The sequence below is a fragment of the Eretmochelys imbricata genome, chromosome 1 (assembly GCF_965152235.1).
Source record: "Eretmochelys imbricata isolate rEreImb1 chromosome 1, rEreImb1.hap1, whole genome shotgun sequence".
Classification (NCBI taxonomy): domain Eukaryota; kingdom Metazoa; phylum Chordata; order Testudines; family Cheloniidae; genus Eretmochelys; species Eretmochelys imbricata.
The window spans coordinates 265,721,236-265,734,088 of NC_135572.1; the positions used below are offsets into that span (position 1 = coordinate 265,721,236).

The 12,853-nt window shown below is 52.6% G+C and overlaps 1 protein-coding gene across 2 annotated transcripts in view; it reads left to right on the top strand.

Moving 5' to 3' along the window:
• MICALL1 (MICAL like 1) overlaps positions 1 to 12,853 on the top strand; it is a 29,547-nt gene that overhangs the window by 14,655 nt on the left and 2,039 nt on the right. Inside the window, exons 5-15 of one of the 2 annotated variants that reach the window (XM_077829578.1) lie at positions 1,091 to 1,227; positions 2,443 to 3,035; positions 3,583 to 3,646; positions 5,621 to 5,988; positions 6,300 to 6,778; positions 7,976 to 8,110; positions 8,909 to 9,035; positions 9,487 to 9,577; positions 10,089 to 10,162; positions 10,564 to 10,678; positions 11,087 to 11,133. In XM_077829578.1, the coding sequence (XP_077685704.1) occupies positions 1,091 to 1,227; positions 2,443 to 3,035; positions 3,583 to 3,646; positions 5,621 to 5,988; positions 6,300 to 6,778; positions 7,976 to 8,110; positions 8,909 to 9,035; positions 9,487 to 9,577; positions 10,089 to 10,162; positions 10,564 to 10,678; positions 11,087 to 11,133 (2,230 nt within the window). The remainder of the gene's footprint in view (positions 1 to 1,090; positions 1,228 to 2,442; positions 3,036 to 3,582; positions 3,647 to 5,620; positions 5,989 to 6,299; positions 6,779 to 7,975; positions 8,111 to 8,908; positions 9,036 to 9,486; positions 9,578 to 10,088; positions 10,163 to 10,563; positions 10,679 to 11,086; positions 11,134 to 12,853) is intronic. The other variant, XM_077829588.1, reaches the window with a different exon arrangement.

Genomic DNA, 12,853 nt, shown 5'->3' on the forward strand with positions numbered 1-12,853 from the left:
AGTAAAGGTCTCAAGTTGCAGTGAGGGAGGTTTAGGTTGGATGTTAGGAAAAACATTTTCACTACAAGGGTGGTGAAGCACTGGAATGGGTTACTTAGGGAGGTGGTGGAATCTCCTTCCTTGGAGGTTTTCAAGGTCAGGTTTGACAAAGCTCTGGCTGGGATGATTTAGTTGGGGATTGGGCCTGCTTTGAGCAGGGGGTTGGACTAGATGACCTCCTGAGGTCCCTTCCAACCCTGATATTCTGTGATTCTCTGGGACATGAGAGTGAGTGAGTGAATGTGTGTGTTTTGGTGTGTGTTTTGCTTTGTGGTGGGTTACATTGGGAGAAGGGTTCAGCTTGAGGAATTCTCTTTCTCTGGAGGTCTTGGGAATTAAATGCTGCTCACCACCTGCTTCATTCAGTGAAGAGGGGGAAGAAAGTGCAGCGTGCAATGCAAGATTGTTCTCTGAGAAGCCAAAGGTTCCTGTGTAACCCCAAGACCCTTCCCTTTGGGGATGATGGAGTAAGGACACAGTCACTGGGATGGGTGTGGGCAGGGGTTTGCCCTTCCCTTCCCAAAACTCTGCCTCAGGATTCAACAGCAGGCAGGGATGTCTCTTCCCTGGGATGGACTAGGGCTGTGACTGAAGCCCCTGAATTGGGTAGGGGTTAGAAATGTCCCTTTCACCTCTTCCCTTCCTGGATCGGGCAATGGTTAGGAAGGAGGATGAGGATGTCCATTCTGTGCTGGGACAGGACTCAGGGAGCCTTCCTGGGGTTTGGGCTGGGGGATTGGGACAGCCCTTTCTCCGGGACTGGCAGGGGGTGGGCTGAAACCTAAATGTCGGGGGTGAGATAATTGCTATTTCTTTATATTGTCCTGTTCTTCTGGGTGGGGTTACACCCGAAGTTCAGCTGCTGAGCAGATCTCTCTTCTTTTACTGCAGTAGTGCCTGTGGCCCCAGTCAGGATTAGGACCCCATTGTGCTGAGTGTGGTACAGACGCTTCGTAAAAGACAGTCCCTACCCCAAAGAGCTTCCATTTGAAATACACTCTGTCTCGATTGCTGCCCCTCCAGTCTGCACTCTCCTTGTGTTCTGCCTCAGGATGATGTTGCCGAAGGCTTGGCGGAGCGATCCCAGCGCAACACGCTCAGCAGCACCTGTGCGGCCTGCCACCAGCACGTCCACCTGGTTCAGCGCTACCTGGCCGACGGCAAACTGTACCACCGCCAGTGCTTCAGGTAAGCCGCCCGCAGGCCCAGAGCAACCCTCCATCGCTGCCCCTCAGCACAGGCAAACTGTACCGCCGCCAGTGCGTCAGGTAAGCTGCCCCCAGGCCCAGAGCAACCCTCCATCGCTGCCCCTCAGCACAGGCAAACTGTACCGCCGCCAGTGCGTCAGGTAAACCACCCCGAGCCCCAAATTAACCCCTCCCTGCCTGAGTTGACCTGTAGCCACCAGATTAATGTTGTCTGTGTGTTTGTGTGTGTCAGAACACTGACACTGAGGTGTTGGAACAGACCAGTAGGCCAGTCCAGGAGCCTGTCTGCAGCCGTGTCTAATGACAGGAGCTTTTAGAGGAAGGCAAAACAAACTCTTAATACATATCCCTGTGCAGTACTGTCTGATGGTAGGAAGAGGATTTCTACCTGTTGCTGTCTCATACCCTGAAGACTGAGGATTGAGACCTTGGTAACTTTACCCTACATGTTGTATCTCCAAATGTTCTCTTTAGCAACTTCTCATTCTTTATTGACTGTTTTGAGTGATTCGCCTCAGTAATATCCTGCAGCCGTGAGTTCCATGGGTTAATTGAGGTAAAAATAGCCTCTTTTCTCCATGTTCAAACTTTCTGCCTTTTAATTTCATTGCATCCTCCCTCAGTCTTGAGCTTATTTCTCTAGATTTTAGCGTAAGCAATGGTAAACCAGATGTCACTACAAGAGCCCTGAGTGCCCTGGCACCTAATTGATCTTACAGCCACCAGCTGCACTGAAACCAACTGGAATCAACCAGCTCAGCTCTTGTGGTAGTGAGTGCTTGAGTGGGCTTTTCTTTTTGGCTCTCATTGTACATAGTAAGGACATACCAGCCCGAGCAGGGCTAACTTCCTTATTCCTGATTTGTATTACGGTAGTGCCAAGAGAGCCCTGTTCAAACAAGTAGTGAGACAGGCCCTGCCCTGAAGAGCTTATAGTCTAACTAAATATGGGAAAAGGTGAAAGAAAGATTATTATTCCCATTTTATAGACAATGGACAGAGGCAAAGAGAGATTGAGTGACTTGCCCAGGGAGTCTGTGGCAGAGTTTGGAACTGAACCCCGGTCTCCCGAGTCCCAGTCTAGTGCACTAACCATATGGCCATCCTTCCTCCCTCCCTCAGCCTTTTAAATCTTCCCTCTTGTAGAAGGCCCTTTTCCCACCCTCTCAGGACAGTTTGTGTCTCTCTCTGGCAGGTGTAAGGAATGTTCCAGCACACTACTCCCTGGATCCTATAAGCCTGGGCCAGAGTTGGGCACTTTTGTGTGCACCCAGCACCGGGGCAAACTGGGCCTGAGTGGGAGGACGGAGTGCAGGCCCAGTCCTGACTTTCAGCACCTGGGCAAGAGGACTGAGGCTGGGGCAGCCACTGTGGGTGAGGATGTCCCCCCCGAGGAGGAGGGGAAAGAGGACGGTGTCCAAGTATCCCTGGCAATTGCATCAAAGAGCCACCCACCAGGAGAGAAGGAGGCGGATGTAGCGGAGAAGGGCCACGCACCCAATGGAGCAGAGACAGCAGTGTCCCCTGTCCGTGCAGAGAACGAAACGCTCCGCTCTGAGCCCTGCTCCCAAACTCCACCCAGGCCTCCTCTCCCCAGCAAACCACCAGTGCCCAGCCAGGACAAAGCCAGCCCACTGGATGGACGGCTCAAGGACACTCGTCCCACCCCCGCCCCAAGGAGGGGCGCAGACGCAGCAGCCCCGTCACCACCAAGCTCTCACCCCGTCCCTCGGCCTAGATCCAACCTGCAGAGTGAGGCCTCTGAGCCAGGACCTGGCCTGGTGAATGGTAAGAAGGTGCAAGGATGTCGTGTGCGGTGGTCCCCATTTCCCCATTGCAGTGCAGCTTACGCTCAGCAAAGCCTCTGTCCCCGATGAGGCTCAGAGATGCCTGAGCCCCTCTCAAAGTGACACCCCCAGATCTCTGATCGAACCTTGGTCTCGATCGCTGAGCCTCAATCTGCCAGCTGCCCCCAGAAGGGGCAGAGTAGTGCAGATGGGTCTGGTGCCCTAGTGGTACGCAGTATTTGGGCCTGACAGAGTGTCTCAATGGCGTGTTAACAGCCACTCTCCGCAGCACTACTCCACAGCTTGCAGGAGGCGTGAGTGAGGGCAGCTGCAAGGGGTGTGTTTGGGTTAACAAGATCACCCAGGCTGGAATCTGGCCTGCGTGCTGCGGCTGACACCCCTGTGCCAAGGGAGAAAATGCTGTGGGATCTGCAGAGAGCAGGAGCAGCCAGAAGACAACAGGAAATCCATTGAGCTTTTCATCTGCTTCCTAATGGCCTTTTGGTTTTCTTACCGTGTGTCCTGTATCTTTCCCGTTGCCTGTCTAGGTAGGGTACCTGAACCTGGCCCCCCAGTCCCCAAACCAAGAGGGAGACCCACCTCCTCAGATCGGTAGGTCCTTTGGCTTGCCCTGAAACCATATAGAACAGAAGGGATTGTGCATGTGGTTAACTCATAACCTCTCCTTCCAGCCCCACCCTGCCCTGGCTGATCAGCTGGCATTGGGGAGGGCGGGCCTTGTGGCTAAGGCCTGGGGAGACCCCAGTTCTGTTCCAGGCTGGGACTCAGTGCGGGGCTAGGGCAGTGCTTCCCAGACATTTTACTGAGCCCGCTCACCAATTCCATTTGGTCTCTTTTGCAACTCACCCATTGGGAGTGGGGAAGAATCATAGACCAGTGTCCTTTGCCTCCTCCTCGCCCCACCGAGGGATCACCAGCTACCCTCAGCAGCTCCATCTGCCCTTGCACCATGACCCTAATCCCCCAGCCCAGTGTGGAGGGGAGGTCTTGGCTGGAGAACATCCCATCCCTCACACACCCTCCAGTGGTGGCTCCTGTCCCGTGGGGCTGGACCCAACTCCCCACCCCAGATGTTGCAATTTGTGGCTCGGGGTTGCAGTCCACCCTGTCATGACAGAGGGGCAGCTGGGCCAAACCTAAGTGGGGAGCTGGCCCCAGCCCTGTAGGACAGGAGCTGCTGCTGTGGGATGAATGCAGGGCGGCTTTGCCCTCCAGCCGCCCTCTTGGGGCCTCCCCTCTGCACTGGGCCCACAACCCGTGTTGAACCTTCCTGCAATCCACTGTTTGGAAACCACTGGCCTAGAGCAAGTCCCTTCTCTCCTTGTGCCAGCCTTTCCCCATCTGTACCTGGGGGGGATAGTGCAGTGTCTGCCATTCAGGAAGACTTGTAAAGCGCTTGGAGATCTTCATGTGAAAGGGGCTGTGGAAAGGCAAAGAACACATTTAGTACTCGTATCTCAATGTCTGTACTTTGGCCCGTTAACCTTTTACCCCCAATCGGGGATATTGCAGATTATGTATTCCTTATGCCATCCGATCTTAAACTGAACTTGCACCCCTTGATAATCTGTATGTTATTCCCTGATAACCAGAAACTTCTGCGCTTAAACTCTGTACTGTTCGCTTTTTTAAACATCATCTTAATAACATTTTTTAAATTTGATTGATGTATTCAGGGTTCCAAGCCACCCTGAATTGGCAACACTGAACAGCTGGGGAGGCGGAAATGCTTGGCTGCCTGGGGGAATGTTCCACTGGGGAACATTCCTGGGCAGGGGTTTCTGTTTTGTGCGTATGGCTGTAATGGTGACACTTTGCACCTATACAATGCTTTTGGTCTAAAGATCTCCAAGTGATTTGCAAACACTGGTCTGTATCATTGTCCCCATTTCAAAGAGAGAGAAACTTTGAGGCACATAACGAGTAAAAGCACCTCACCTGCTTCAGTGAGCAGTGGGGCAGTTGGGCACCTGTGACATTTTCTTGAATTGATTATTGGCTGAAAACTGATTCAGTGAACTGCCCCCACTGCATCCCCCTCCCCAACTCATTGTGTAAAGAGAAGTGACTCGTGCTGGGGGAGGGGCAATTCTCCAGCTCAGCGAGCATGCCCAAAGATCCCAATAAACAGCCCAGCTGGCTGGAGCTATTTGCTTATGAACCCCACGGCCCCCAGCCATTAGCAGCATGTCCACTAGGGGTGGGAGATAGTTTAATCTTTCTTGCTGTGGTGCGAATGGGGGATGGGAGACCGTCCTCATTTCCTGGGACTGGCCAATTAATATTGTTTGCCAGACAGTGAAATCAGGGCACAGATCTCTGGTTCCCAGCCTCGTTAGTGAGGCTGGAAGGTTTGTGCTTCCCCAGCCTGTGAACCCACGCGCCCAGTCATACCCTCAGCCTGTCTCTGGGGGTGAGTGCTCTGCAGAGAGAAGGCAGGGGGAGCCTTAACCTGATGTTTTCCCCCTTATGAGCAATGTCCTACCTGGTTTGTCGTGAATTCTCTCTTCCATGTGTCGTCCTCATCCGCTCTCCCTCCCTGGCCCCACTCTTCTCTTCATCTAGAGCGGGAGCTGCTGTGAGACCAAAGGACCCTCCATGGATTGCGTTGGTCCAGCCAGAGCCCAAGAGGAAGCCGGCTCCTCCCCCACCAGGCAGCGGCCAGGAGACCCCCACGAGGGCCTTAGAGGAAGAGGAGGAGCAGGGGAAAGGGAGGGAAAGGGAGAGCAGATCCGCCAGCAGGGAGCCCAAAGCCTACAACCCCTTTGAGGAGGAGGAGGAGGAGGAAGGTGCAACACCAAAGAGCACGCCAAAGCAGGATCAGAGTGAGAGCACGACAAAACCCACTCATCCCTGGTACCGCATCACCCCCACCAGCAGCCCCAAGACAAAGAAACGTCCGGCTCCACAAGCACCCAGCGCCTCCCCCCTAGGTGAGTCCCTCCCACACAGTTCCATGCCCAGAACATCCTACACAAAACTCCTGTCTCTGTCCCCTTTGGACACCAGGGATAGGCAGCCCCGGCGCTTTCACCTCTCCAGCAGGCAGGGCAAATCCTAATGTCTATGCCAGCTGGCTGGGCTCTGTGCTACCAAATCCTGCTTCCCATCCAGCCTCACAGGGTTGGGGTCTGAGGGGTCTCGCTCCTGAAGGTGCCTCTTGAAGTCTCCATCTGTAGCTGGTGTGTGTGTGTGGGTATTTGTTACTTCCCGTTCCCCTCTGACCTCTCTCTTTCCTTTGTAGTTCACCACCCCATCTCCAGGCTCTCTCACTCAGAGCCATCCTCCTGCACCCCATCACCTGCCCTCAGCCTTGAGAGCATCAACTCCGAGTGTTCAGCCAAGGCTGCTGGTGACCTGGATGAGGCTTCAGTGCCCAAGAGCTCCTCCGAACCCACAGTCCATGCGCCGGCTGCTTCCAAGATCTCCTGTGCAGACACTCCACTCACCAGTGTCTCCTCCAGTGACAGCCCCGCAGCCCCAGCCAGCCTGTCTGCCAACTCCTCCTTCTCTTCCTCCAGTGAGCTGGCCAGCTCCAGTGGGGAGGCACAGGGGGGAGCTCAGCAAACCAGCAGGAGCTTTTCTGCCAGCAATTTAAAGACCAGCCCCAGCCCACTGCCCCCCAAGCCTCCTGCTGGTGCTAGTCCCACACCCACCCTGTTGGCCTCAGACACAGGTGGAGGAGGCCCCAAGAATTCCCCATCGCCCAAGCCGCAGCTGAAGGTAGGTTGGTGCATTTCTCCTAATTCCTCCTTTTCTCCCACCCCTCCCCATCCCTCATCACAACAATCATCCTGTCCTCCAAGGACGCCCAGAGGAGATGCCCTTCAGTGCCCTTTGGGAGCGGAAACCCACCCTTGCCAATAGGCCTCTGGTCTTGAGCTGCTTGCTGTTTTTCCACCTCTCCACCTGGAGACATCTCCACGCTGGAGCTGAGGGTCAGGCTACAAGTCTCCAACTCTCTGCTATCATATGGTGATGTTTTCACCCCAAAGCAGCTCTGGCACCACCAAGTGGTGAGACTCTGTACTTTGGCTTTCAGTAGGAACATGCTGCTCTCGACCCATTTGTGCACCATTGTTGGCACAAAATGTGACCACCAAGAGCCAGGTCAGGCAGAGCCAGAGCTAAGATTCTCACAGTCTGGTGGGGTAAGTGCTAGGTAAATGGTAATCATGCTCTTATTCACCCTGCCTCATGGTACAAATCAAAACAAATGAAAACACTGCTCAAAGCAAAATAGCTTTTCATGCTGTTTATGATTAAGCTGTGGAACTCACTGCCACATGACATTACTGAGGGAAATGACTTAGTGTGATCGAAAAAGACTAAATATTGATACAGATACGAATAGTATCTGCAGTGACACTGACTAGGATAAAATGATCAGGGATATAAATTCTTATGCCTCAGGGGACATGCTAATCACTGGTTGGAGTTAGGAAGACAAACCTCCCATCATGCAGTGAGATGCATTCTGGGGGTTTATATCAGCCTTGGATGCTTCCAAGGGTATCTGCTATCATAGACAGGATACCAGAGTATCCAAAGGGCTGCCTACGCTCTTGAATTTTGTAGCTACAGTTCCCCACCAATGCAGCTCCGGCATGGAAGCAATATAGAAACTGTGGTGTAGACAGGACTTGGGTGGTTTTTAGCACTCTGGTATCAAACCATGCTCTGGAGCTGCACTGGTGGGGAATTACACCTGCAGAGTTTGCTCCTGTAGACAAGGGCTGGTGGACCAGCTGTCTACTCCACCATGGTAGAAGTGGGGATAGTGGCTTAGCTGGACCATTGCTCTGCTCCAGTATGGTAGTTCTTGTGAGAGGGCATTTGCTCAGTGTTCATAACCTGCCTGGGATCTGCTTTCATGCTATCTCCTGGGCACCAAATCATCTTCTTGTTTTTTTTCCCCAGTCTTCATGCAAAGAGAATCCCTTCAACCGGAAGTCGTCACCTGTCACCTCCCCCTCGGCACAGAAACCCCCAAAAGGATCCAAGCCAGCGCGCCCTCCTGCACCAGGACATGGCTTCCCGCTGATCAAACGCAAGGTAAAGGGGACAGAGAAGCACAGGGGCAAATGTCACCTCCGCACTGTCTGCTGGGACTGCAGCTCTGCTTGCTGAACCCCCATTTCCTTTCCTAGCTTCCAGCAGCGGGAGGGATGTGTGGCTGGCTGTTGAGGGATCTGCAGGATGGGTGGAGAGCCCCCTTGTGCGCACACACTGCCTAGAAGGCTCTTCAGAGGGGTGTACATTGACTTGCATCAGTAGTGGCTCCCTTTGGGAGCTGCAGGTTGGCCAGACTGCCTAGAACCAGCCACCCAGGGCCTGACTTTGACTCCCACTCTCTTCTCCCCTCCACTTGGGGAACGAAATGGTCCCTTCAGTCTCTGCCCCAGGCATGTCCTGATTCACCAATAGCCAGACCTCAGGAGGGAGTTGTCTGAACAAGAGGGGTTTGCTGAATGAGGGGGGTAAAGGGTATCCACTCCCCCAAGATCACTGGGGGCCAGTTTGAGCTGTCGATGGAGAGCGATTTTAATGTGTGGGCTGCAAGTGCATCTTCCTCCAGCAGTGCCATTAGTCTGTGTGTGATGGAGCAGGGTGGTTTCCCCCAGGAGATGTTTGATTTTTTCTGATGCTGCGTTAGTCCTGTGGGAGGGAGTTGGTCACTCCCATTGCTCTCCCTCCTCCACAGAAGAGTGCTAGTTTCCCCTGCTCTTTCCACTGCCCGTCAGGGAGTGCGTTGGGGTCCCCAGGCAGGATGCTGGAGCAGATGGGTCAAGGGCTGCCCAGGGAAAGCAGCTGCCCGTAGCAATGGGTGTTCCTGTTTGTGTGGTTTGGTAGGTCCAGGCGGATCAGTATGTCCCAGTGGAGGATATTTACGGAGAGATGGACACCATTGAGCAGCGGCTGGACGAGCTGGAGCACCGAGGGGTGGAACTGGAGGAGAAACTCCGTAGTGTCGAGAATGGTAACATGGATTGTACCAACCGTGGGGGTTGGGTGGGGATGGGGGAGGGGAAGAGAATATGTGTCATAGAGGACAGGGAATTTTAAGATGTAAGGGCCGTACCACCCATTATAGGGGGGAATGAGGAAGGAGAAGTAGTGGTAATATGCTCTCTGTTTAAGGCTAGGGTGATGAAGGATCAAGGGAGTTGAGTGGGGGAAGGGTGGGGCCATGCCAACTGGCTTGGGCTATGAGGAAAATGGATCAGAACCATCACTTCTCCATGGGAGGCTGAGAACTGTTTAATTCACTCCACTTCTCATGTGTTCAGGCGCTGGATGAGGTCAGGTTGATTATAAGTGAATCTCTCCCTCCCCAGCGTGGCAGAGCCTGCCTTGGCCTGCTGCGTTGTGTGGACAGAAAGCCCTGAGGAGCGTATCTGAATTCTTTCTCTGCCTGGTTTGACTGGCAGACAGCCCCGAGGACAGCCTGCTGGTGGACTGGTTCAAGCTCATCCACGAGAAGCACATGCTGGTGCGCCGTGAGTCTGAGCTCATCTACATGTGAGTAGGGGGAATGCACTGACATGCTGCCTCCAAAGCTGGGGAGGACGGAAGAGCTCCCTATTCCCACCTGAGATGCTTTACCAGAAGGCCCTGGTAGGCTTCCTGGTCAAGGGGTGGGGCTAGAGATCTATGAAGACATTTGACTCTTTGTCCAAGAGTACTTGGAACTCCCCAGAGACTGGAGCTGCAAGAGCTGTGGGCTTCCCTATAGCCAGTGCTCCTGCAGTGTTCCCCACTGCACCTCCTTCTGTAAGAGCCTGTGAGCTCCCTATAGCCACCATGCCTACATCAGTCTTTACTGGATGAGGCTGGGGCTAGCATTGCTGGGAGTACAGCCAAGGCTCCTGCCCTTTCACTGCAAGTCTCTTGATGGGTAAGGCTAAGGTCACAGTTGTTACTTTCAAACCTGACCCCATGGAGATCACTTCCCAGAGAGGACATCTGCTTTCCGGAGGGATCTCTCTGAGCCTTGCAATGGGTTTTTGATGGTGTTTCTCTTTCTTTGCAGTTATAAGCAGCAGAACTTGGAGCAGCGTCAGGCTGATGTAGAGTATGAACTGCGGTGCCTTCTCAATAAGCCAGGTAAATCTCTTAGTACTGGTGAAACACCACCGTGAGCAGGTTCTCTGTCCCCCCAATGCCCATTATACCTTCAGTCATGGCTAGTCCCTGGGTAAAAGGGACCAAATGAGACTTGCCTTTGATGGATATTAATACTCCTCCTTAAGTGGCTGCAGGGTGGCTGTTGAGTAACGAGGCAGTCCCTCCCCAGCACCAATTCCTGAGCATGCTGTCTAGGCTGTATTCCCAGTCCCTGCATTGAGAGGCCATCATTCTAACCTCGTATAGAGGTCCACAGAGTCATCTGCTAGGCTCAGGACAGGAATCAAACCCAGGTCTCTTGTATGGCACTCCATTCCACTGAGCTCCTTGCCCAAGGGAAACTTAGTCATTTAACTCCCTGTCTTTTCTGGGGTGGGTAGCTAAGGACTGGACGGATGACGACCGAGAGAGGGAGACGGTGCTAATGCAGGAGCTGGTCACCATTATTGAACAACGTAATGCCATTGTCAACTGCCTGGACGAGGACCGGCAGAGGTAACATGGTGGAAAGGGGGAGATCTGGCCAAAACCCGGCTGCCTTTACTGCCCTGTCTGAGTGACACAGTGGAGAAGGTGGTGCAGCCCACCTGTATGGGGTGAACGTGTACTGTGTAATGCAACACCATGATGCCACTGTTACTGACAGAACTTCCGGAGGGTCCCCCGTTCCTTGTTCCTGTGAATCAATGCTACTGATTTGTGGGGATGGTGTGTGTCTGTGTATCTCTGGATGATGTCTGTCCTGGTATGTGTATATGGGGAATATGTCATAACTGTAGCAAGGGATTATGGGATACCAATGACCATAGTGGTCATGAGCAGTGGGGAGCTCTTCTCTTCCAACAATGTTGTGGCTGTTGTCCTCAGAGTGGAATCTCAACAGTTTCCCACTGTTTCTTTCAGAGAGGAAGAGGAGGATAAATTGTTGGAAGCCATGATTAAAAAGAAAGGTAAGAAAGTGAATGGGAGCCTCATTCCAATACTGGAGGACTTCAGAGTCCTGGTGGCTCTCTCTCGCTCCCAAGGAGAGGGCAGAAGAATAAAGGGCATTAGTATAAATGCACATGAACATGTGTATGTGTCGAGAGATTTATTCTATTCTATATAGGTTCTTATATCACACCCACCACTTCTGAGAATCTTCCACAAACGCATTATGTAATCTGAGTAGCCCCCGTCACCTTTTCTCCTCTCCTCCTCTTCCCAGAGGGAGAAGTGTGTGCAGGGGAGTGTGTTAGAATGTATAGATAATATACACACACGTTGGTATGTGTTTATGTTAGAGAAGGCACAGTCAAAGAAATATGCTTTGCACTTGGAGCAGAAGGTGGTGAGGTTTGTGTTGGATGAATGCACTATAAGGTGGGTAGAAAGTTGGCTAGATTGTCGGGCTCAACGGGTAGTGATCAATGGCTCCATGTCTAGTTGGCAGCCGGTGTCAAGTGGAGTGCCCCAGGGGTCGGTCCTGGGGCCGGTTTTGTTCAATATCTTCATAAATGATCTGGAGGATGGTGTGGTTTGCACTCTCAGCAAATTTGCGGATGATACTAAACTGGGAGGAGTGGTAGATACGCTGGAGGGCAGGGATAGGATACAGAGGGACCTAGACAAATTGGAGGATTGGGCCAAAAGAAATCTGATGAGGTTCAATAAGGATAAGTGCAGGGTCCTGCACTTAGGACGGAAGAACCCAATGCACAGCTACAGACTTGGGACCGAATGGCTAGGCAGCAGTTCTGTGGAAAAGGACCTAGGGGTGACAGTGGACGAGAAGCTGGATATGAGTCAGCAGCGTGCCCTTGTTGCCAAGAAGGCCAATGGCATTTTGGGATGTATAAGTAGGGGCATAGCGAGCAGATCGAGGGACGTGATCGTCCCCCTCTATTCGACATTGGTGAGGCCTCATCTGGAGTACTGTGTCCAGTTTTGGGCCCCACACTACAAGAAGGATGTGGATAAATTGGAGAGAGTCCAGCGAAGGGCAACAAAAATGATTAGGGGACTGGAACACATGACTTATGAGGAGAGGCTGAGGGAACTGGGATTGTTTAGTCTATGGAAGAGAAGAATGAGGGGGGATTTGATAGCTGCTTTCAACTACCTGAGAGGTGGTTCCAGAGAGGATGGTTCTAGACTATTCTCAGTGGTAGAAGAGGACAGGACAAGGAGTAATGGTCTCAAGTTGCAGTGCGGGAGGTTTAGGTTGGATATTAGGAAAAACTTTTTCACTAGGAGGGTGGTGAAACACTGGAATGCGTTACCTAGGGAGGTGGTAGAATCTCCTTCCTTAGAAGTTTTTAAGGTCAGGCTTGACAAAGCCCTGGTTGGGATGATTTAGTTGGGGATTGGGCCTGATTTGAGCAGGGGGTTGGACTAGATGACCTCCTGAGGTCCCTTCCAATGCTGATATTCTATGATTCTATGGTCCTCAATTCCTGTGGGAGTTCATTCCACAGTCTGAGAACAGCTCCTGAGAAAGCTCTGTCTCCTGTGTCTAATCTCAGGAACCTGCAGTGAAAGTGTAAGTGTGGGTATGTCTCCCTCTCTAATCTCAGTGACCTGCCCTGAATGTGTGTGTGTTTTCATTGAGGCACTGGTGGCTCACACAGATGCATGCATCAAGTAGTTTAGCCCCAGTCTGCATACATCACACAGGTGGGGCATCACTCC